The 24,147-nt window shown below is 39.6% G+C and overlaps 3 protein-coding genes across 5 annotated transcripts in view; all 3 read right to left on the reverse strand.

Annotated features, from left to right (window-relative positions):
• The window catches only part of Brip1 (BRCA1 interacting helicase 1), a 126,049-nt gene extending 118,943 nt beyond the window's left edge, over positions 1–7,106 (reverse strand). Inside the window, exons 1-3 of the mRNA XM_006247063.5 lie at positions 6,669–7,106; positions 4,259–4,384; positions 3,273–3,384 (exon numbers count right to left, since the gene is read on the reverse strand). Coding sequence (XP_006247125.1) covers positions 3,273–3,384; positions 4,259–4,351 — 205 coding nt within the window. The 5' untranslated portion in view covers positions 4,352–4,384; positions 6,669–7,106. The remainder of the gene's footprint in view (positions 1–3,272; positions 3,385–4,258; positions 4,385–6,668) is intronic.
• LOC134480843 (large ribosomal subunit protein eL21-like) overlaps positions 1–24,147 on the reverse strand; it is a 1,068,210-nt gene that overhangs the window by 912,809 nt on the left and 131,254 nt on the right. The gene's annotated exons all lie outside the window — the stretch shown is intronic.
• The window catches only part of Ints2 (integrator complex subunit 2), a 47,509-nt gene continuing 31,405 nt past the window's right edge, over positions 8,044–24,147 (reverse strand). For 2 of the 3 annotated variants that reach the window (XM_008768072.4, XM_063269393.1), the window contains 8 exons: positions 23,320–23,521; positions 20,039–20,164; positions 15,055–15,253; positions 12,963–13,214; positions 12,556–12,663; positions 12,319–12,424; positions 10,271–10,450; positions 8,044–10,188 (listed from right to left, as the gene is read on the reverse strand). In XM_008768072.4, the coding sequence (XP_008766294.1) occupies positions 10,019–10,188; positions 10,271–10,450; positions 12,319–12,424; positions 12,556–12,663; positions 12,963–13,214; positions 15,055–15,253; positions 20,039–20,164; positions 23,320–23,521 (1,343 nt within the window). In that variant the 3' untranslated portion in view covers positions 8,044–10,018. The remainder of the gene's footprint in view (positions 10,189–10,270; positions 10,451–12,318; positions 12,425–12,555; positions 12,664–12,962; positions 13,215–15,054; positions 15,254–20,038; positions 20,165–23,319; positions 23,522–24,147) is intronic. The other variant, NM_001100630.2, reaches the window with a different exon arrangement.

The following is a 24,147-nucleotide window of genomic DNA, read 5'->3' on the forward strand; positions in this document are numbered from 1 at the left end:
AAAAACCTCATAATGAAACCCATTACATATAGCTAACATAGGCTAATAAAAACAGAAGGAAAACAAGTGACATGTTTTTGAATATGCTGATGACAATGCTTTCTCATCTGCAACTCAAGAACATCCCAGAGAACTGTCATTAAGTTTCAACCATTGACCAGAAGTGTCACTTTGCCCCAAAAATGACACCAATAATAACCAAACAATGGACAGATCAGAAAATGTTAACAGTCTTTATTTACACCTATTGTCTATTCTAAAGTGGGGAAGAACAGACGACAATCTGCAAGGGTCAGCCTTCTCCCTCTACCATGTGGTTCCAGGGGTGGAACTCAGGTCATCAGGACCAGTACTGAGAACCTTTTACCACTGAGCCATCTGTCTACCCCATTTCTACGCTATATCAGTAATGTAAACGTTTCTTTTTCATTACTTTTATATATGAGTACAAGTTTATGTGTGCACATGCCGCTGTGTACATGTGGAGGTTAGAGGACAACTTGATTAAAATCAGGTCACTAGGCTTAGAGGGAAGCCATTCTGTCAGCCCAAACATTTCCTTTAGCAATTATATTAGTCAGGCTGCTCTAGAGCATCAGAACTTACAGAACATCTCTATACACTAAGGGAATTTATCTAAATGACTTACAATCTACAGTCCAACTAACCCAACAATGGGCAGCTAGGAGTGGGAAGTCTAAGAATCTAGTAGTTTCTCAGTCCCACAAGGTTAGTTGTTTCAGCTGGGCTTCTGCATGAGCTGGAATCCTGAAGAAGCAGGTTCCAACATATGTGCTGGCAAGTAAAAACAAGCAGGCAAAGAAGAAGGAGGCTTCCTTCTTCCATTTTCCATATGTAGGCCTCCAGCAGAATGCATGGCCCAGATTAAAGGTGTGTACCACCATGGCTGGATTTGGAACTTGTTCTGTGCCAGGCTGGCCTCATTCTTCTGGGATTAAAGGCATGGCATGTGCTACCATGTCTAAGCCTAAGCCTTTCATGACCACTGTGCCTCAAGGTCTCATCAATGGCATCTGTCATCCCATGTCAAGATCCAGGTCTTCCAGCCTCAAGATCTGGATCACAGGTGTACCCTCCATTTCTGGATTGTAGTTCATTCCAGATGTATTCAAGATGACAACCAGGAATAGCCATCAATGTGTACACATATATACACTCTTATGATTTAACTTTATATTTTTCTAATACTTTAGGTAAGACTTATCTACATAGCTGAGAAATATTCATTACTATATTTCAGACTTACTACTAGAACTGCAAACTCTTGGTACTAGAAAGATGGCTCAGGTGTTAAAAGGACCCAAGTTCAGTTTCTACACAAACACTGGGAGGCTCACAACCCTGTCACTCTAGCTCCAAGCCATCTAACACTCTCTCCTGCCATCTGTGAGCAGCTTACATAAACCTATACGTAACGTATACCTGTAACTGAAAAGAAAATAAATCTTTAAGAAAAATTGAAGTATTTTATTAAATAAATATTAAGAGAGCAATTTCTGTGCTTACCTAGATTGCTTTAATGAAAACAAGCATACAGAAGCACTCAACAGCAAATATGTGAAACAATTAAAAGTACACCTCACCCGAACACACTGGTGTTTACAAACAGAAACATCAATTCAGAATCACCTGTTGGAATTTACAAACATTTAAGTCCAGGGCTCACCATGAAAAAGGGTGTGATGGGAGTCAGTACCCCAGTATCTCTGTTATCCGGGTGTGAATGTTTATTTCCTGGCAACTCTGAGTACTGAACCCTGAACCTTACACATGTTAATTAAGCATTACACCACTGAGCTACACCCCAAGCCCAGGATTCAAATTTGTTTGTTTGTTTGTTTGTTTGTTTGTTTGTTTGTTTAAGAGAGATTCCTGCTGTCGCCCAGGCTTCCTTCAGACACCTGGTTCTCAGGCCTCAGTTTCCTAATGAAGGCGCATGCTAAACCCTAGCTAAGTTTGTTTTTTGAGACACGGTGTAACTGGCAACAATTAACAGAATGGGACATAACAGAAATTTAGGTAAGCATTATTACAAGCCTCTATTTATCTGGTATCACCAAGTAAAGCAACTACAATCTTTTTTATTTATTTACTGATTTATTTAGAACTAGGGTCTTGCTATGTAGCCCAGGCTGGACTCTAACTCACTGTCCTCTTCAACACCCCCAAGTACTAGGCTTCCTAGCATGTAGCACTATGCTAGTTTGTATGTTGTGATGGTTTGTATATGCTTGACCCGGGGAATGGCAATGTTGGGAGGTGTGGCCTTGTTGGAGTAAGTGTGGCCTTGTGGGTATGGGCTTTAATACCCTTGTGCCTTACTGTCTGGGAGGCAGTCTTCTCTTAGAGGCCTACAAACGAAGATGTAGACCTCTCAGCTCCTCCTGCACCATGCCTGCCTGGATGCTGTCATGTTCCCGCCTTGATGATACTGGACTGAATCTCTGAACCTATAAGCCAGCCCCAATTAAATGTTGTCCTTACAAAAGTTGCCTTGGTCATGGTGTCTGTTCACAGCAGTAAAATCCTAACTAAGACATATGTTTTCTTCTTCTTATATTTCACATTTTAATGTCCTGAGAGTCACATAAGCAAATATATCCAAGGATATATTGAAGCACTTAGTATATATATCAGCACCATCAGAGCTACAGGTCCAATCAGATACAAATTATCATCTAATTATTTTTATAAGAACTCTAAATATCCGAAACGTTCATATAATCTCTTACTATTACTTAAAAATTAATTTTGATGTATTCAACTTCTTTTGGAAGACTTAAGTGCATGCATGCGTGCCTGTGTGCATTATGTTTGGGAGGAAGGTGTTCTATAGCATTAGCTGACCTGAAACTTCCTACATAGACCAGGCTGGCCTTGAACTTGCAGCAATCATCTTGCCTTTGGCTCCTGAACGCTGGAATTATACATGTGCACCACCATGCCTGGAAAAGATGATGTATCTTGAAGAAATGTCTTAACAGTGAGAACAACGTTTGAACCAGTGTGGATCAAGTATACTTTATTATATTTTTCTCAGTCCCCAGCTAGCAGCCTGAAATGTCAAGAACTATTTCCGGGCCTGGCTTGAAGGTTCAGTAGGTAAAGACGCACACTTGCCACAGACCCAGATGGTGGAAGGTGAGAATGAGTCTAGCAACTTGTCCTCCGACCTCCATCCCTCGGCACACGTGCACACATATATGCACACAAAAATAAATAGAAAAAAATTTTTAAAAAGAACTACTTACCAGTAAGAGACTGTTGCCATGCTAATGCAGAACAAAGTAAGGCTAAACTTTTTCCACTTCCTGTGGGACTCTCCAACAAACAATGTTGGCTACTGTTTAGCCCTCTGACAATCTGTGGACAAAGATGTAAATTTTAAAAAGAAGGAAATAATAAACGATCGCTCTATTAGAGCCCTCTCCGTTGAACAGGAGCACAAATAGAGCAGCATGGGAAGAGGCAGGATGCACGCCAGGAAACATAGCAACAGCGCAGGAAGAACTAGAGCTTTGTTAAATTTAGACTTTATTCCTTTACATTTCTTCTGAACAGTCTGTTTGTTTTTTAACCATGTCAAGCATGAGAAATTTTAAAGGCAACTTATATTTGATTATACAAGTACAAGAAGTTCCTATGGAACTGTAGTAAGTGCTAGAGAGGTGGTTCAGCACTTAAGAGCAGTTGTTACTCTTGCAGAAGACCCAGGTTCAATTCACAGCACCACATGGCAGCTTACAACCACCTGTGACTCCAGTTCCAGGAGATCTGACACCCTACTGTAGGCCCCTCAGGCCTCGGGCACACATATGCTACACAGATACACATGCAGGCAGAACACTCATATGCAAAAATAATCTAAAAACACCAACAAGCAAACAAATAAAAGACTGTGATGCACTAAAACCTATGAACATCTGTGAGAAAAACTGGATGGGAGATACTGCTAGTGGAAGGACTGTTATGATGGCTTTGAGTAGAAATGTAGAGTGTAGTAAAAATGAAGAATTAAAAATTGAAATTCCAAAGGAGTGAAAATGTTTTCCAGATGTTCTCGCTACATCCTAACCTAAACATACAGTTAGGAGTTACTGTGTCACTTTCCTAGAAGTTCCGTACTCTTCCAGATGAACCCCACAAATAGGAGCCATCGTTTTGCACAAACTTAACATATACTTGGAATCACAAGCCACGCATCTTGATAAAGGCCCAACTGCTATAAAAGACTTACAGAATTCATCATAGCAAGCTGCGCTGGATAAGCTCTACAGGGAAAGTGAATCTTCACCCCACCAATGGTGTACTCAGACAACACTGAGGACATCCTGCCTTCTTCTGTACTTTAGGTGCTTCTTCACTACAACAGAAACAATAAAGTCAATATCAAAGGGTTGGAGAGACGGAGTCCCAGAACCCACACCAGGTACCTTGCAAATGCCTGGAACTCCAGCTCCAAGCAGTTACGCCCTTATCTGTCTTCTGCAACAACCTGCATTCACCTGGCATACCATACACACATACACTCACAGATATAAAATGTACTGCCGTTTACGCATTGGAACCCTGTCATTCAAAGAAAACCAGACACCTAGCAACTGAGCAGAAGTCTGATAATAAAAACGGAAATTAATAAGCATACATATAAAAGAGAAATAAAAAAATTCTTAGTCTAATAAATAAATCTCAGGGTCAAGAGCATGTACTAGCATCTGACCAGTCTGCACTGGCACTTCATATTGTATCAGTTATGTGATGTAAGGGAAGTCACTTAACTTTTCTAGAACTCCATGTCCTTAGGTACAGAATAAGAATACTAACAGAGGGGCTGGAGAGATGGCTCAGTGGTTAAGAGCACTGACTGCTCTTCCACAGGTCCTGAGTTCAATTCCCAGGAACCACATGGTGGCTCACAACCATCTGTAATGGGATCTGATGCCCCTTCTGGTGTGTGTCTGAAGACAGCTGCAGTGTACTCACATACATAAAAATAAATAATAAATAAATAAATCTTTAAAAAAGAATACTAACAGAAACAAGAGCATTGCTATACAAATCAAATAATGTAAAAACAAGCAGCACATGATAGATGAAACACAAGCTCCTGTAACAAGTTGGATTACACATAATCCACTTACACATACAACGGATTTCAGATTTCAGATTTTTTTTTTTAGTCTAAAATTCTCATCTACAATAATGTCTACTTTAAAAACTGTTGTAAGGGAGAAAGTATCTTTCCATAGAAATTCTCTTAATTTTTTTTATCATCTTTTAATTTACTGTGGGAGGACTGGCATGGCATGGCACGTGTGTGGAAGTCAGAGGACAATGTTCTGGAGTCACGATAGGTTCTCTCCTCTCACCATGTGGGTCTCAGGAATTACACACTGCTAGCTTGGTTGTGTCCTTGATCTGCTGAGCCAGCTCCCTGGGCCAGCATGGTAATTCTGAAATCAGGAGACGATAATGGAAAGAAATTGGATTTGAATCCCACTGTTTGCATCACCTAACCTCCCAGACACTTTGATTGACTGAAGAATTTTTACAATGGTGAGAAATTCAGTCTGTGAATGGAGATGGTCAAGATAGAAGAAGGTTCAACAGGTCATGAAGTCATAATAACTTTAACCACAGCTTCTGTGCTCCAAAACACCCCACCACTCTAAGTTATTTGCAGTTCTAAATATTGTTCTGTCAGACAAGACCTGCACAAAATCAAGCCAACGAGATCTGTCAACATTCTATCAGGCAGTACTAATTGGACTCATTGGGTGGGAGGGGCGTATGAAGGGGTCCCGGAGCAGTGCGAAGGGTGTACTGGGGATGGGTATGGTCAAGATACATTGTATACATGCATGAAACTATCAAAGAATGAAAATAAGATATTGTTAGAAAAATCAATGATTTTATCTATCAACCTCTCAGGTTTAGAGGAATCTAACTAATATCCAATCTCTGATTTATCTGTAAACCTCTGAGGTTTAGTGAAATCTAACTAACCTCTTAATCTGAGCAAAACCTCAATATTGTTTTACTACAATTAATCTAGATGACAATCTATGCCTGGAACTGTGGCAACATTCCTCTCAAAACGTGGACGCTTCACTTGTAGAATGCATCAAAAAGAATCATACTTCCGGATGTGGAGGCGCAATTCTTCTGGCCCCCAACAATCGGGAAGCAGAAACAGGTGGATCTCTGTAAGATCGAGGGCAACCAGGTCTACACAACGAGTTCCAGGCAAGCCGGAGCTGGAGGGTGAGATTCTGTCTCTTTAAGAGAACGAGGTGCGGGGGGGGGGGGGGGGGGGGAAGAAAAGGAACAAATCTGTCGCTCGCCCAGAAGTATCGCGGGAGTCGGGGCTACCTCCAGCCTGCGTTCACAGAACGTAAGGACAGGCTACCCGTTCCTCAGTTTTCCTTCCCAAGCTCCCAGTTCTCACACATCCAAGGGTGCCACACCGCAGGGCAGGAGAGCCCAGTAGTGCGGGCCTACAGGAACCCGTCCCCTCCCCCCACCTCCTTTCCACTCGTCCGTGGCTGGCTCCGGCTCCCAGAGAAAAGGAAATGCTGACGTTTGACAGAAAGCAACGCAGAGCCGAGTTACAAGGAAAGTTGGCGCGTACGAAAGTTCTCCCTCACCGACTGTTACCGCGCTGCCAGGTGCCAAGGTACTGCCACTCCTCCCTGTCCGCGCCGGACTCTGCAGCGCCACACAGACGAATTCGCGCCTCCCGCCCCGGTTCTCAGTCAGCCAATCACACAGTCAGGCCAAAAGGTAAACAGCCAACCATCGAACGAGGCCAATACTGTACCGCCCAATGGGAGCCTGCGAAATAAAATCAACCCTAATGTACTAGACCGCACCGGAAGGCGATCACCCCCAGAGAGAAAGACTGGAACAAATTCCGCAGATTTGCTTAAAGGAAAGGAAAAAAGTCTTGTACCACTTTTGGGAACGGATGATCTAACCTAGACAGCCAGTTCCCTATGACTGGAAGACAATCTTATGACGAAAAGGAAACATTTTTCCTGTTGTCTTATCACGCAAATAAAACTTCCCATGGTTACACTAAGAGAGTGCAAACTGCACCAGAATTGTCACTACAATGCCAGAATAAGTGAGTAGGTCCCATGGCACTTCGAACATTATTCCGTGATGTTCAAGGTCTCGGATAGAATCTGAGGCGTATAATCTCTCCCGATCACATAGATCACTAGGGTTTACCTAACTTGCATACTATTTTATTCCTTGCCAAGAAGTACAATTTCCTCAATTATAGGAGGTTTAACCACGACCTTGACAAATTAATTTTTTGGTCGCTAGATTGTTTTAATAGATATTTATTATTGTTGTCGTTGTTGTTTGTAGCCTAATCTTGACTCAACTAATAGAAACCCCAAAAGGCAAAACCATGGGTAGTTTTCTTCAGTTAGTTTAGAGAGCAAGACTGGTTGTTTGCCCTGCTTTCGGTTATGCAGTTTCCTAAAATGATGGATCTATAATCATAAAAAACAAATTACCTTTGACATAGTAAGTCAAGTGTCCTTAATTTATCCTAAAAGCATTATCTAAAAGCGAATTCCTCAATTGACAAGTGTCAGTTGTCACACTGAAAAGTTATAATCTTTAGTAAAGGGGTATGGGTTCTGATTTATCAGTTCAATAGATTAGTCAATAAAACAATAAAAAAAAAAAGCTGCTTTCAAGAAAAAATATACCCTGTGAAATTGGGTCTATAAAAGCAGACTCCAGTATCTGAAGAGGGTGGTGGATCAGTGGCTAAGAACACTTGATTCTCTTGTATAGGACCCAGGTTCCATATCTAGCACCCATATGGTGGCTCAAATCATCAGTAACTACGATTCCTAGAGTTCCATAGTCTTACTGTCCTTTGGTTTATGTGACCTTACAGAAAGGGACACATTAAAGCCCAGGAACTAGAATGTCCTAGGTTCTAAATCTCTCCTGGTACCTTTACATTAACAGTTGTGAAATAAAACACAAAAACTACAGTTCATTGATAAAGAATGAATGTTTATAAATCAATATCCAAAATAGTTGCACACATCTGTTTTGACTGGAATAAAAAAAAAATCACATTGTGACAAAGTTTATAACCTTAACTTAAGATACATGAATATTAACATTTACTAATATTATTTACACATTTTATTTACATCATCAACAAATCAGATGAAAAATAGGCTATGTTATTACTTTAACACAGTAGGTTATGACTAGTCTTGGAAAATTGATCCACAAAATGTGTACTGTATTTCATTACAAAACATACTTCAAACATTTCAGAATTCCTAAAGGATTCTACTATTCACACAAAATATTCCAGAAAGGCCTCATTTAAAAACAAAACAGGAGCAGTTAAGAGACTACAAAACTGTCTCATTGAAAATATGAAATTCCTGTGGTCTATCTTTAAAGCATATTCTTACTCTTCACATCAAAATCACTTAATTGAACATTAAGCATCTAATAAAAAGTTATATATATATATGTATATATATATATACATATATATTCCACCATGCACACTATGCACTTCATGATTGGAAACAGCTATAAACGTGTCTTTAATAGAATACCTACATGAGGTAGGGTCAGGAGTGAAAAGGAAAATGAGATGTGACTATGTCCACGTGGAAAGGATGAAGCTAAAGTTTTTTTTTGTAAAAAAACAAACTTCCCTTTTAGCTTACTACCTGTTTTAACCAGAGGTCTGCTTTGAGTGGGGTGGCAAATGACTGAGGTATTTCTCACACAGCAAAGAAGTACCTTCTACATTGGCTACTTAATTTAAAAAATGATTATGGTTATCTGAATGCATCTCCTTCATCGTGAAGCTCCTAACAGAGGGCTGCAAAAGTCAGCAACACAGCATTTACCACACTATCGTTTTCCTGAGGTTCAAACACTGTATTTTCTTACAAATTCTCCTCAGAGTAAAATGTGAATTACAATCCTGGCGACGAACCGAGAGCACAGTTGAGGTTGTTGCTCTAAAGTTCATTTAATTGGATACATGTCTGCTCCTCTGAGAATTAGATAATAGAGTATTATAAAAATAAATTTTAAAAAGAATAAATGAAATTCACTTCAGGTTCTTCTTTGCACAAAACAAAGATGTTTCTGTAACTATAATCAGTATCTTAAAATTTCAAATTATTCAAGTATCTCTTTAAACATATGGCTTCATATATTAGGAAAAGTTGAAGCAGATTTGTGAAATCCTTCTATCTTCATCTGTAATTCCAAGGCAGTCATTTAATAGTTTATTTACTTATTGTTTTTGGACAGGGTCTCACTATGTAGCTCTGACTTTCCTGGAACTCACTATGTAAAGCAGGCTGGCCTGGGACAGAGATCTACTTGCTCCCTTTCTCCCTCAGGCTGGGATTTAAGGCATGCTCTGCTACACCTGGCTTAACTGCCTTTTTTTTTTTCCTTTAAGCCATCTTACTATTATTTTTAACAAATTAGAACTTCAACCTGTAATACTGTTTCTTGCATTACAAGTCTGTATGATTTCTACGTACTTAAGTGGTATTTTTTTCTAAATTATTCCTGCCCTTCATCCCTCTTTCTCCTTCCTCTCCTCTCTGTTGAAATTGTTAAAAGCTCACAAATATGAGGGCTATCCACAGGCTCGTTTTTAAGAGATTAAATGAAAAGCCTGGCACTGTCTTCACGTCAAACAGCTGAGAACATGAACCAGGGACAAGTTTCTTAAAGTGTGCCCAATGGAAAAGAAGTTCAGCTGCTTCAATATAAACATACCATCAGAGCAGATCCAAAGATATGCCAATCAAACAAACAAGTAAATTCTCAGAGAGTTCTAAATTATACTCTGCTGAACTGAATCACTTCAGCAATTCCAAGATCTCACTGTTCTCATTCAGTTTAGAGTTCTCATAAAGTCCAGAATCCTGTTCAGTATATGCAGCAAATGGCTGCATTTAAAACCTGTCTTTTTTTAAATCCCACTAACACTCATGTTTATTATTTCAATTACTGTGCTTTCAATACAATGACAGAGCTGGACATCAGGATCCATGCTTCCAGTGTCCCTGGATCCATGTTTGTAAGATGCATCTTTATAAATTTGAGACCATCCGCTAGGTTTCTCCTTTATTTGTTGAAGACCTACAAAATAGGGAAGAAAATAATTAAGGCAAGATATTCTGACATAAACATAGTCTTGTAAATGAGGTGGTACTTCACTTACGGGTAATGATCGGATCAATGTCTCTTGTCTGAGTGGCAACATCAGAGGCACACACTTGTCCTATTTGAACGAGCAAAGACATAACATCCTCATACAGTGGAGGAAATGCTCGGCAAAAGGAGACCAAACTTGGAAGAGTCGGCATGAAAAAAGAATGCCGCTTAGCTTGTGTTAGAACTGCTGGGAGAAAAGCAGCAGAATTGTTTGTTTTGCAAATACAAATTCAACACAGACATCCTACACAACATATTAATACTATGTTTTGTGCTAGGAAGACTAAGTTTTATTGACTGCTGCTCACTCTAATTTTAACAGCCTATACTCTACTAATTAGTGATCGCCCACCAAGACCCACCTTTCCTTACGACCTTGCACTATGATAAGGACACTGCTTGCATTATCTCACTCAGTTCTCACAAATGAGTCAGACCAGTTGTGCATATGAGAAAACTTTAAATAAACTTTAGAGAAGTTATAAAAGCTGTTCTAAGGTCTGTGCATGCCACTAAAGGATCCCAGCCCTCGAGAGGCAGAGGCACGCAGATCTCTGAGCTTGAGGACAGCCTGATCTACACAGTGAAGCCCTGTTTCAAAAACAAACAACAAGAAAAAGTTATTCCAGTCCCAAGGCTGGGAAGGAAAGAGGTAACTTAATATAGAGTTCGTGCCTAACACGTGCAAGGCAAGAATCTGAGGTCCTGGGAAAATAATGCTTGTTCCAAGTGATGTAACAGCTAATGGTAGGACTGGAGAGATGGCTCAGCGGTTAAGAGCACTCACGGCTCTTCCAGAGGTCCTGAGTTCAATTCCCAGCAACCACATGGTGGCTCACAACCATCTGTAATGAGATCCGATGCCCTCTTCTGGTGTGTCTGAGGACAGCTACAGTGTACTTACATACACAAAATAAATAAATCTAAAAAAAAAAAAAAAAAAAAAATCCAGCCAGGGGTAACGCCAGGACTAAATGAATCCTTGACCGCTTATAAATTACTATAACATGAGGTACAAACAATAGAAACAAAATGAATTATTGTAAGAACACTGAGAAAGGACACAAACTTCTAAAGAATAGAACTTACTCATATAATTTTAAGGAAGTTTTCTTTTATAACATTTACTTTACAAACCAGAAGGTGGGTAAAATAGAGGGTAAGTTGTGGAATAGGTTGTAGAATTTAAGGAAACAGCTAATCAGCTAATGTATTTATTAATTCATTACTTTTTTTTTTTTGGTAGCCCTGGCTGTCCTGGAACTCTGTAGACCAGGCTGGCCTCATCTGCCTTCCTCTGCCTCCCAGTGCTCAGATTAAAGGCATAAGCCACCACCACCCAGCTATTTATGACATTTTAAAATAGTTTTGTTTCTGAAATTGAACACAAATAGTAATTTTTAATATGTATTCTAATGCTACAGATTTTATTTTCATTTATTGAAAAGGAATTACATGGGGCTGGAGAGATGGCTCAGTGATTAGGAACACTGACCGCTTTTCCAGAGGTCCTGAGTTCAAATCCCAGCAACCACATGGTGGCTCACAACCACCTGTAATGGGATCTGATGCCCTCTTCTGGTGTGTCTGAAGACAGCTATGGTATACTCATATAAATAAAAATAAGTAAATTAAAAAAAGAATTATAACCAATATATAATATATACTATATTTATTAAATACATATAATAGATATACACTTTCACAGAACACAGGTGTCTATGCTTCTACTTATAAGTCATATTTATAAGTATGAAATTAAAAAAAGAAAAGTAATTTAAAGGATGGCACAGGTTAAGATAACAGCAACATATATTGTGTCATACAGACTCATTAAAACACCAAAAAGCTGAGCACGGTGGCACACGCCATCCCAGCACTTGGGGAGCAGTCAGGAGGATCTCTGTGAGTTGAAGGACAGCCTGGTCTACATAGTAAGTTCCAGGACAGCCAAGGCCACACATAAAAACCCTGTCTCAATATAAGCGGCTGAGTCTTAAAGTTCAGAGAATATGCGTTATCAGACACTCCTGTGGATGTCGATTGGCTACACACCTGTTAGCAAAGTCCCCATGACATTGACAGCTAAGCGAGCCACACTTAGTGACTTCGGTAATGCATACTGGATACACAAGTGAGAAAGCAGCTGTATAGCAAATATCTGGAATACAAAATCCAAATGTTAAATATTTATTTTGAAAAGTTTAAATGATAAAAATTATAAAATATCTTCTCTAATAGCCACGCTGAAAAGTGATCAGAATTTTCTTCAAGTTTTAAAACGCTCATTACCTGTTTTTCAAGTTCCGGCTGGGCAATAAGCTCCGGTATGAAGTCCAAACAGATGTGCATAGATGGGATCCCTGCGACTGTTAGAGGCAGAAGTTCACATGGATAGCCCTGTCTCGGAAGGAAGGGAGAAGTCAAAGACAGACAGAGACGAAAGTGAAGCCTCACTTCCTTTCTGTAGAATCTGCTCCAAATACCAAATGTATGTGAGTGTATCAGTAATCAAACTTTCTGATACACTGGAAAAGAGATAAAGTATTTGAATATTTTATCTGAATTGAATTTAGATTTGTCTAAATATTGTGAAGGACCATGATCCTTTCTCGTTTTCAAATGACATGTATTCTGTTGAATATATAAAGCCTTCAAGAAGAGATTCAAACATTCACATTATTCTTTTGGGCACGTACCTGAAAGTGAACAAGTTTAGCAATGTTGGGATCAGCAATGTACATTTGGTGCAACAGGCAACAGATAAGGCACTGAACTTCTCGAAGGTTGCAAAGCAAACTGTCTTCTCCTTCTTCTGTGTCTTTATTTGGGGTGCCAATGGTAATGACACCCTGAGTGTTCCTGAGGGAGATGTCTGAATTGGCAGCCTTTGCCTTTTCCTCTTCAGTAGGCAAACAAATCTCTAAGAGAATCTGGACAGCCGCACTGTCCTAAAGCAGATGAGAAAGTACAGGTAAGAAGCCTCGGAGGAGCTGGGCTGAAAATGAAACCCCTATCTTCCTATGGCGCAGAATGGTACAACACCGTAAAAGTGGTGATTCTTAGAGCAGAAATGAGCAATATACAATGCAGAGGGTCTCACACTGTAAGGTTAAAAACTCCTCTGATGTATCTGAAAAAAACAAATAATCCACTTTTTCCATAAAAATAAACATACTCGGGAGACTAGAGATGGCTTGGTGGTTAAGAACACTGTCTGCTCTTCCAGAAGACCAAGGTTCAATTCCCAGGACCCACATGGCAGCTCAAAACTAAGTGTCCTGGAACTCCAGTCCTAGGGATTCCAACACCCGCTTCTGACTTCCAAGGCCACTGTGTGCACATGGTACACAGACAAAAATGTAAAATACTCACACACGTAAGATTAAAAATAAGCAATTAGCCAGGAGGTGAGGGTACACATCTTTAATCCAGGCACTTAAATCCCAGCTGGAAGGCAGAGGCAGGTGAATCTCTGAGTTCAAGGACAGCCTGGTCTACAGAGTGAATTCCAAGACAGCCAGGGCTACATAGAGAAACCCTGTCTTGAAAAAAGAAAAGAAAACAAAACAAAACGGCATGTAAATTAGCATCTAGCATACTTCTGAAGGTTCATGTATCACTAGGCAGAAGTGCAGACTTCAGTTCATAAATATCTACTGGACAAGTAATCAAGGCCAATGACCTCCAAAGCAGATTGTAGGCATAATGTTGTGTGCACTGTGTAAAAGTTATCACTAGGTTAATCAGATGCTGATCTGCCCTCACATCTTGTTTCAATCCAGACACAGCATTCTTATGTCAAGAATCTCCTGTCTCAGTTTGTGTAAACAATCTTACCATTTATTCTCTGCCTTGTCAATAAAAGATGATCACCCAATGGCTGGCAGAAGTGAGAATAGGTTGGGACTTCTGCAGGCCAGGGCAGAGGGAGAGAAAAGAGGAAGACAGACTGAACCAGGAGTGAGGAAAGGAGACACAACATGAGAGTTCAGCTGGAGCACAGAAACCCCTAAATGCAAGTACTTTAGGAATTTGGGCTGGGAGGTAGCCAGACTAGTTTGAGGGATCAGAATACCCAGATGTTGAGGTAAAATCTGAAAATAAATGTTACCTCTCTGTGTCTTTCTTGAGGACCTAGCTAGGATAAAGAAAACATGTTGCCAGGATACTAAGTCACTACATACATTTATACTAACATTACCACTTATAGCTGACCTGAGCCTAATTCCCTTCCTTCCCCTCACACGCCTACTTTCCCCAAGATCCTAACAGGTGCCTCTCTATTTCCCTCTATTTCCCTTTACAGAGCAGGACTGAGAGGTGATCTGTTTGAGGCTCCTATATGGAAAAGACAGCCTGGCACTTGAAAATATTATGTATTCTCTTATTTCTCTGTGTACGGTCTCCAACATCCAATTTCTTTTTCTATCATTTCGTCATTACCAGCCTGAAGGTTGGTAACCTGAAGGTTCTATCTCCTCTACCTCCAGCCCCAATCCCTGAATCGTTTCTGACGCACAGGCATCCAATAAATATGTTGACCAAGAGAAAATATATCAAGATTGGTTAAAGGCTTATAATGTGATAAATATAAATCTTACTAAAATAAATATTAAGTTTTCATAAGAGTCTACCTGATACTCAGAAGCAAAGATACTATTATTTTAGATTCTAGAATAAAAGGAACACGCAATGTCAACAGTGTATATATAGGGCCAATGTTCCATCTACTTATTTAGTTAAAAACATACATGCCATTTGACCAAATTTTACTTCAGCAAATTTTACCTGAGCAGCCAGTAATGCATTTTTCAGTTCTTCTCTGGTCACTTCTGGGGCATCAGTCTGTCCAACCAAGCCTACTGTATTATTCGGGGAAGGTCTATCCTGCTCTGCTGTTTCCTTCAGATGGGCACTAAGGTAAGCTTTAGAGGCAAGGAGATACCCATTCAGCATGTGTAAAGTAACATCCATTAGTGGAGGACACCTAGACAAGGAAGAAAGTATAGAGAGAATATAAATGTAAAAACTAGCCACCGTAAGAACTAGAAATACACAACACACAATGAAGAGCGAGTCTGTATGGACACAATAAAGTCCTCTGTGTGTATGGAGCTCTACCTGCATGTACACCTGCATGCCAGAAGAGGGCATCAGACCTCATCATAAATAGTTGCGAGCTGGGGTTGGGGATTTAGCTCAGTGGTAGAGCACTTGCCTAGGAAGCGCAAGGCCCTGGGTTCGGTCCCCAGCTCCGAAAAAAAGAACAAAAATAAATAAATGAATAAAAAACAAATAGTTGCGAGCCATCATATGAGTGCTGGAAATCGAACTCAGGACCCCTGGAAGAGTAGTGAGTGCCATCTCTCCAGCCCCAATAAAGTCCTCTAGACACAGAACTGGAATTGGTGAAAGAAGCCAGCAAAGATTTAGTTTTCCCACAGATGTGAGAGTGAGACTTCTCATTTATACCTATACTTTGCATACCAGTACATATGAAAAGTATCAGAGTAAACAAAGAAAAATGGGTATTAGGAAAGAATCTCAAAGACCCCTTCACTCAGCTCCCAGAGTTATCTACAAAAGGCTAGCTTATTTGAGATCTACGTCTACCCACATTCCTACCACTACCACCAGGCACACCCTCATTATCATCATGTATGCTGTACAATATTTTTAAAACCATTAGAACGATCACCTGGTAAAAGTAAAATTAAACTGTATGAAGATGAAGATTTTAAAAAAAAAGGGTAAAACAAAGCCCTATGGTTAGGACTGCATCTCAAAGGAGAGGACACACTGAGCCCCCAAAAAGGTAAAACTACAACATATGTAGTGAGAACTGATCTCATTTTTCCTTCTGTCTGTGAATGTATTTAAGGCGGAGTCTTCATAAGGAAATGCATTCATCTGTGCGCTAACAAAGAGTCATGGCCCAGACTGGCCTCAACTTCAGATTCCTCAGCCTCAGCCTGCTGAGTGCTGAGATTACAGACATGTGCCACCACCACACCTGGCCTTTGACAGTCTTTACACACGTTATAGATGAAGAACTCTTTAAATCAATAAAAAACCAATAGGTCAGAAAAACTTTCTGAAAGATAAACAATAACAATGACCGATAAACATACTAAAATGTTCAACCCAACAAAATATAAAATATTTTATATAAATAATATAAAATATAAAATAAAGGGGTTGGGGATTTAGCTCAGTGGTAGAGCGCTTGCCTAGGAAGTGCAAGGCCCTGGGTTCGGTCCCCAGCTCCCAAAAAAAAAAAACCAAAAAAAAAAAATAAATAAAAAATAAAAAAAATAAAAAATAAAATAAAAAGGAGTCTGTTTTTCACTTTCCTGTACAATATAAAATAGAAATGTATAAGAAGTTATACAACGAGGTTGGGGATTTAGCTCAGTGGTAGAGCGCTTGCTAGGCTCCCAGCTCCGAAAAAAAGAAAAGAAAAAAAAAAAAAAAAGAAAAAAAGAAGTTATACAACATAAAACACTGTAATAGAATGGTAATTGGTTGAGCCCTTCTGTTAGGAAAAAAACAGGAGTCAAAATTCTTAAAAATGAGTATATTGCATTTGTCGAAATTCTATTTTTAGCAATCTGATCTAAGAAAGCACATAGTATACATAGATAATGGAACATACAGTATATACAGCACCACACACAACTACATAGCTGTAGATAAAACATTCAGCCACAGGGGATTGGGTAAATAGAGTATAGCTTATAATGAAGTACTAGGAAGCCAATTCTTGTTAAGAATTCACACCTATTAACATAAGGTTCTCAAGTGAAAGGTTTGAGCTACAAAAAACATCACTCTGATAGCATACTTCAACAGCTTTCTTGGAAAACTAAATCACCCAGGAAATTCAGTCATCTACTACTAAGTAGATGTGTTATACAGATCATGGTTTTACAAATACATGATTTCCACTCATGAGGGGGCTCAGCGGGTAAAGGCACTTGCTATGAAAGCCCTGTGACCTGGAACCCACATCAATGTAGCACGAAAGAAGCAGCTTCATGAGGTTTACATACATCAGCTACCAAGTTGTTTATTCTGATGATTCTTATTTCCTATGAAATCTTCATCTTAGCAAAGTATATTTGGATTGTTTTTTTAGGTTTTATCACTTTGAGAATGCCATCAACTGTAAGATAACAGTTGCATAAATATATATGCATGGTTGATCCCTTTTTTATAAATTTAGTGTGTTATATGTATTTGTTATGTAGGTGTGGACACATGCTACTGAGAGTGCATGTGCATGCATGTGCTCATACATGTAGAGGCAAAGGTTAATGTAAGGTGTCTTTCTTCAATTATTCTCCACCTCTTGTTTTTTGAGACAGTGTCTCACTGAACCCCAGTTCATCAATCTACCACACTGGGTGGCCAATGATAACCAGGGATCTACCCTTCCCTGACCCTCACCATAGTGGGTTTAAAGTCTGCCACCACACCTGGTTTTCACATGAGTTCTGGGATTAGAATTCTGGTCCGCACAGCAGGGATTTAATCTATCTTGCCTAACAATCAAGGCTCTCTAAGTCTAACTTATTTTCTCAGTCAAAAAGCACACAATTCTCAAAATTTAACCCTCTGATCCGAAGATTCTTTTCAAAATACTTTCCATGAGAGTAGGGCATGCAGGTATCCTTCTGTAATCCTAGCCCTCCAGAGGCACAGGAAAGTATCATGAGCTCGGGACTGTCCGCAACTACTCAAGCTCAGCGTGGCCAAGACCAAGGCACACAGCTTCCCTTGTCTCTCTAGCACCATCATTACGCTGTCTAATCACTGGCGGTGGTTCTCTGAGCTGGTGGAGGTCACTCTTGTTCATGTTTTTATTTACTCATTCAGGTTACACACATGTGTATTTGTATTTATGTTTGTGTACATGTGTGTCACTTCTACCATGAGAAATGAGATTACTCATTCAGGTTACACACGTGTATCTGTATTGATGTTGAGTACATGTGTGTCACTTCTACCATGAGAAATGAGATTAGTCATTCAGGTTACATACGTGTATCTATATTTATGTTTGAGTACATGTGTGTCACTTCTACCATGAGAAATGAGATTAGTCATTCAGGTTACACACGTGTATTTATATTTATGTTTTGAGTACATGTGTGTCACTTCTACCATGAGAAATGAGATTCATCTTGGCAGCAGGCATCTATGCCGTTCAGCCATCTTACCAGCTCATTTTTGTTTTGTTTTATAGACGGAGATTCCTTCTAGCCCGGACTGGCCTCACACTTACATAGATGGTGACAATGACCCTAAACTCCTGATCTACCTGCTTAGACTTACAAAGTGCTAGAATTCGAGGCCATCACGTAACACTACCTGGTTGGGAGACACCATGTAGATCCTGGGAAACAAACCTCTGTGTCCTCTACATGAGCAACAAGTAGTCTTAACTTCTGAGCCATCTCTCCAGTACTCCACCACTATTTTTTATGTATGTATGTATGTATGTATGTATGTATGTATGTATGTATGTTTTCTTTTGTTTTTCTGTGTAGCCCTGGCTGTCCTGGGACTCACTCAGTAGACCAGACTGGTCTCAAACTCAGAAATCCAACAGCCTCTTCCTGCAGACTGCTAAAATTAAAGGTGTGCGCCACCACCAGGCTTTTTTTTAACCTTCATTTTTATTTCATGTATGTGGGTGTATGGTCTGAATGCAGGTCTGTGTACTACATATATGCACTGTCCTCAGAGGCCAGAGACCTTGGAACTGAAGTCATAGGTGGCTGTGAGCCACTGGGGCTGGGAATTGAGTCTGAGTCCTCTGGAAGAGCAGCCAGTACTCTTAACAACTGGTCCCTCTCTCCTGCCCACCTGACACATGTTTTCAATCTCAGCTCTTTGGAGGCAGAGACAGGTGATTCTCTGTAAGTCTGAAGACAGCCTGGTCTACAGAGTGAGTTCCATGGCAGCAGGAGCTATACATATAGTGAAATCCCACCTCAAAAAAACAAACAAAACAACAACAAAAATTCATTGAGCGCCATCGTTCCTCTGCATAGGACCACAGTACTATCATACGTCTATCTTCTCTCTCCATGTAGATGATGATCATTAAAGATGATGATCAACTTATTTACCTTTAAGATTACCGATCATGACAATTTGAAATTCAAATATTTATTTCTGAGCCAATTAAATTCTGCCTTTTGAGTTAAAGGCATTTCAAAATAATTAGCTAAAAGTTAGAGACACATGTGGAATCAGGGAAGCTAGCATGACAACTGCTACCAAAGGGTTTTAAAGTACGTGATGGCTTACAACGAATCAGTGTTTTAAGATCATTTTTTCAAGCTGTATATGGTGATACACACCTATAACCCCAACACTAAGATGACTGAGGCAAGAAAATTAGGAGTTCAGGTCACCTTTAGCTGTACTGTGATACTTGTTTCAACACAAAAAAGCAAAACCTTTTTAATGAACTAGCAGAAATGGTCATATTGTTTCCTGTTCTTGATTTTAAGAGCCAGAGGGTCACTACTGGTGCCTACCAAAGCCAAGAACTCCTTTTCTCTAAAGCCAGATTTCATTAGCCACATGCTAAATATTACATGACTATAATTTATGAATATATGCAGCTAGAAAATAAGCTGCATAAATTATATTACCTATATATTTTTAACAGCAATAAGATATTAAAATGATTTTCTTCAATTTATTTTGATTCTCCAAAGTACAACTTTATTAAAACAAATGAATTTAAATAACTTACCTGTGGACCCTTCGGTCACACCTCAAGACAATGAGAGGATCTATCATCAAATCATTCTGGGTATATTTCTGTTGTCGTATAAACTTTATGGAAGGTTGGAGTGCATTAACCGTCATTACCCACAGCCTGATGAGGAAACAACATATTCATATTAGCTATGGTATAACTGACACCTGCAGCTGTTTGGGCCTAAATAAAAAAATGTTATTTTTAAGGTAAAAGGAAAAGGAAAAGAAAAATAAGGAAAGCAGATTATATATATATATATATATATATATATATATATATATATATATATACACACATATATATATATACATATATATATACATATATATATACATATACACACACACACACACACACACACACACACACACAAACACTTTGGAGTTTCTTTTCATTACTGATTCTGAGAAAGGCTCTCCTGTAGTTCAGGCTGACCTCAAACTCACTGTCTAACTAAGGATGACCTGACTTCTGATTTCTCCTACATCCCCCTTGCAAGTGCTGAGATCACAAGAATGTACCACGATGAGTAGTTTTTGTAAGCTGGAGAGATGGTTCAGAAGTTAAGCGTATTTGTTGCTCTTTCAGAGGACAGGAATTCAGTTCCCAGAACCTAGGTCAGGTGGCTCACAACCACATGTCACTCTAACCACGAAAGATCCAGTATCTCTGGCCTCTTCAGACACCTTTATTCACATGCACATACCAACACAAAACTGCACATAAAAGGTTCTAAAAATCAAGACACTGCTCACCAGAATTAAAAAAGCAAGCAAACAAACAAACAAATCAATTAAGTATCCAACTCTATGAAAGAAAAAAAGATCCACATCAAAGCACATCATTATTAAATTACAGAACACAAAGGAGAAAGCCTATGATGAGTGACGAAAACAAAGGGCTGGAAAACGTTAATACACCAGATTACTAACAGCCAGTGGGAAGTCTATGTTAGAACGCTGTACTCAAATTTATGAAGCACACAAAACAGCAAAACAGCGACCACATGTGAGAAGAAAGCAAGCTCCAAAGTCACGCACATAACACTGGAGCCTCCTCCAGCCCCACTCAGCCTTTCTCAGGGAGTGTTGCAGTGTGTGCTCTATGTGCACAGAAACCAAGAAAGAAAACAGGCAGGAGAGATGGCTCAGTGGTTAAGAACACTGACTGCTCTCCCAGAGGTCCTGAGTTCAATTCCCAGCAACCACCTGGTGGCTCACAACCATCTGTAATGAGGTCTGATGCCCTCTTCTGGTGTGTCTGAAGTCAGTGACAGTGTACTTATAGATAATAAGTAAATAAATTTTTTAAAAAAGAAAAAAAAAAGGAATCCCAGCAAAGCAGAGAGACAACAGAAATTCTAGGACAACTAGAATGTCCCGGGGGAAAATTAGGTTGAAAGCTCTGAAAGAGATGTCCCTATGAAAATCATATTACCGGTAGTTTCGGTTGTAATCCCTATTAAGTAAGCCCAGTCTTAATAAAGAACTTAGGATGAACGATTTATTGGTTATTGATAGCATAGCAAGGGGAAGCAAGGTAAGTACTGTGGCAATGCCAAGTGTGGGGAATGGTACTCATGTGTGAGGAAAAAGCCATCGTGAAGTGGAGTTCAGGCAGCATACTTGACTAGCAGGATCACAGCCTGAGTGATTCCCCAGCACAAAAAAAGCGTGAGGGGGAAGAGAGGGGGAGCCAATATTTTAATATACTGCACAGTTCAACTGTAAATACATAATCATAAGATGAACACTAAGGGGTTGGGGATTTAGCTCAGTGGTAGAGCGCTTGCCTAGCAAGCGCAAGGCCCTGGGTTCGGTCCCCAGCTCCGAAAAAAAAAAAAAAAAGATGAACACTAAATATTGCTTTAGCTAAAAGATAAAACTATATTAGAAAATAAAGGGAAAGAAGCGTCACAGGAAGAAAGCAAGTCAGACTGCTAAACTTCACAAACCATGTCTACATTAGAAAATCAAGAAGCCATACTTGTTATAAGCCTACTCCTATAGGCTATAAAGAAGCAAGTGTAAATGCTAGAATTGTTTTTAAGCTGAATAATAGTTTTCTGTGGGTAGCCAGACTCTAAAATAGAAAAGTGTGAAGTATATCTTAGATTACGTTTATTTATTAATTTAATGTAAAGTAAAACTTAAATTTAGGACAGTTGGTGGTGGTGCAGGCCTTTCATCCCAGCACTTGGGAGGCAAAGGCAAATGGATCTCTGAGTTCAAGACCAGCCTGGTCTACAGAGTGAGTTCCAAGACAGCCAGGGCCACACAGAGAAACCCTGTCTTGAAAAACCAAAACAAACTCTCAAACAAAATAAAACCAACAACAACAAAAAACTTGAATTTAGGAAGAAGAACGATCCCCAGTTCCCAGAACTGCTCATCCAAGCTCTCAGGGAGTCAGACCAGTGTTCTGGTCTGCAGACTGGCCTGGCTGTACTGACAGAATCTCTGAGCCAGCAACTCGTAACCACAAGGAGAGCACACCCTGTTCTCCAAACCCTGCTGCACCAGAAGGGTCTGTCTTTAAACCTGAGGCTTGGATCCCGCTGCGCACACTCAGATTTAACTGCATAGACTGCAGCCTGGGGATCGGGGTTTTAAAGCCAGCCCAAAGGGCTCAGGGTACAACAGAATTTGGAATAACAGCAGTGATGTAAGTAAGACACAAGGATCCAAACCAGTTAGCCACAAATAACTATGCAGAGGAAAACACCTTCAAACACTTTCTCAAATTGTTAATAGTTTTTATTTCTTTTTTTTAATTAATTTATTTATTTCATGTATGGCAGTACACTGTAGTTATCTTCAGACACACCAGAAGAGGGCACCAGATCCCATTACAGATGGTTGTGAGCCACCATGTGGTTGCTGGGAATTGAACTCAGGACCTCTGGAAGAGCAGTCGGTGCTCTTAACCGCCTGAGCCATCTCTCCAGCCCCCAATAGTTTTTATTTCTTAAAGTATACTCTTTTCTTTAAAATATCACAATTTTTTTATGAGATAAGTCTTACTATCCAGACCAGTCATCTGCAAACTTAGCTCTGCTTGTTCTTCCTCCAAAATCCATGCTGAGATTAAAGAGCCACAGCACCCCAATGTAGTATCTTTAATTACTCATCTTCAGAAAGGGATCTTATTGTTACAGACTAAAAAACCATTGATGAGAGTGGTCTTGGGAATATATTTCTGACAACTATGTTCCCTGTGTATCATCAAAACTATACACGTCTCCAGTCCATACAGCAGTAGACAGAATTTACCTTCTTGGCATCACAGTATTAAGAACCATCCATAACTTGTTGACAGTTTGAAGAATTCTCCGTGGAACACCAGAATTCAGAAGCTGATTCATATTGGACGTTAAAACTTCTGCATATGGTATAAGCTCACTGGCAGAAAGTAGAGTCAAGTGCTCCATAATCTGCATCACTTGTGTGTGACTTACAGGGACAGCTGAAAATGCTAAAAACAAAATTTTGCAATCATTCCTAAATTCTGTAATGTTTACCAACTAGAAATAAATACTACTTTCTTAAAAGTAGAGGCCAAATAAAGCAATGGTGTTAAAGTAAAACTTCCACTCACAGCTACATTTTCATTAAAGCTAATATTAGAGCCATCAGAAAACTTCACAGTAGGCAGATGAGATGGCGCAGGGGGTTAGGGCAAGTGAAGCCTGACAACCTGAGTTCCATCCCTGCACACATAAGAAGGACAGCCCCTCAAGCTGTCCTCTGACTTCTATATGTGCAGTGTGACATATGGAAGACCCCACACAAACACATACTAAATAAATAAATTAGAATGTAAAAAAAAAATGAAAAATCCATAAAAGTAGAGAAGTTATTCATAAAGTTCATTTTAAAAATCCTATTAGTGCCACACCACCGGCTAACCTCATTTTTTGGGGGAACTACTTCTGCAGCTTATTAATTTAGAAGTTTCAAACTCCTTGATACTTTCCTCTAGGTGTTCCATTATAGGTGATGAGCATCCAGCAGACTGCTGTTATTAAATATCTAGAATTATCTCTCCACTAGAGTGGTCACTAATTACATCTGGCTAGCGAGCATAAAATAAAAAACAAA

The sequence above is a fragment of the Rattus norvegicus genome, chromosome 10, assembly GCF_036323735.1.
Source record: "Rattus norvegicus strain BN/NHsdMcwi chromosome 10, GRCr8, whole genome shotgun sequence".
In the NCBI taxonomy this organism is placed as follows: domain Eukaryota; kingdom Metazoa; phylum Chordata; class Mammalia; order Rodentia; family Muridae; genus Rattus; species Rattus norvegicus.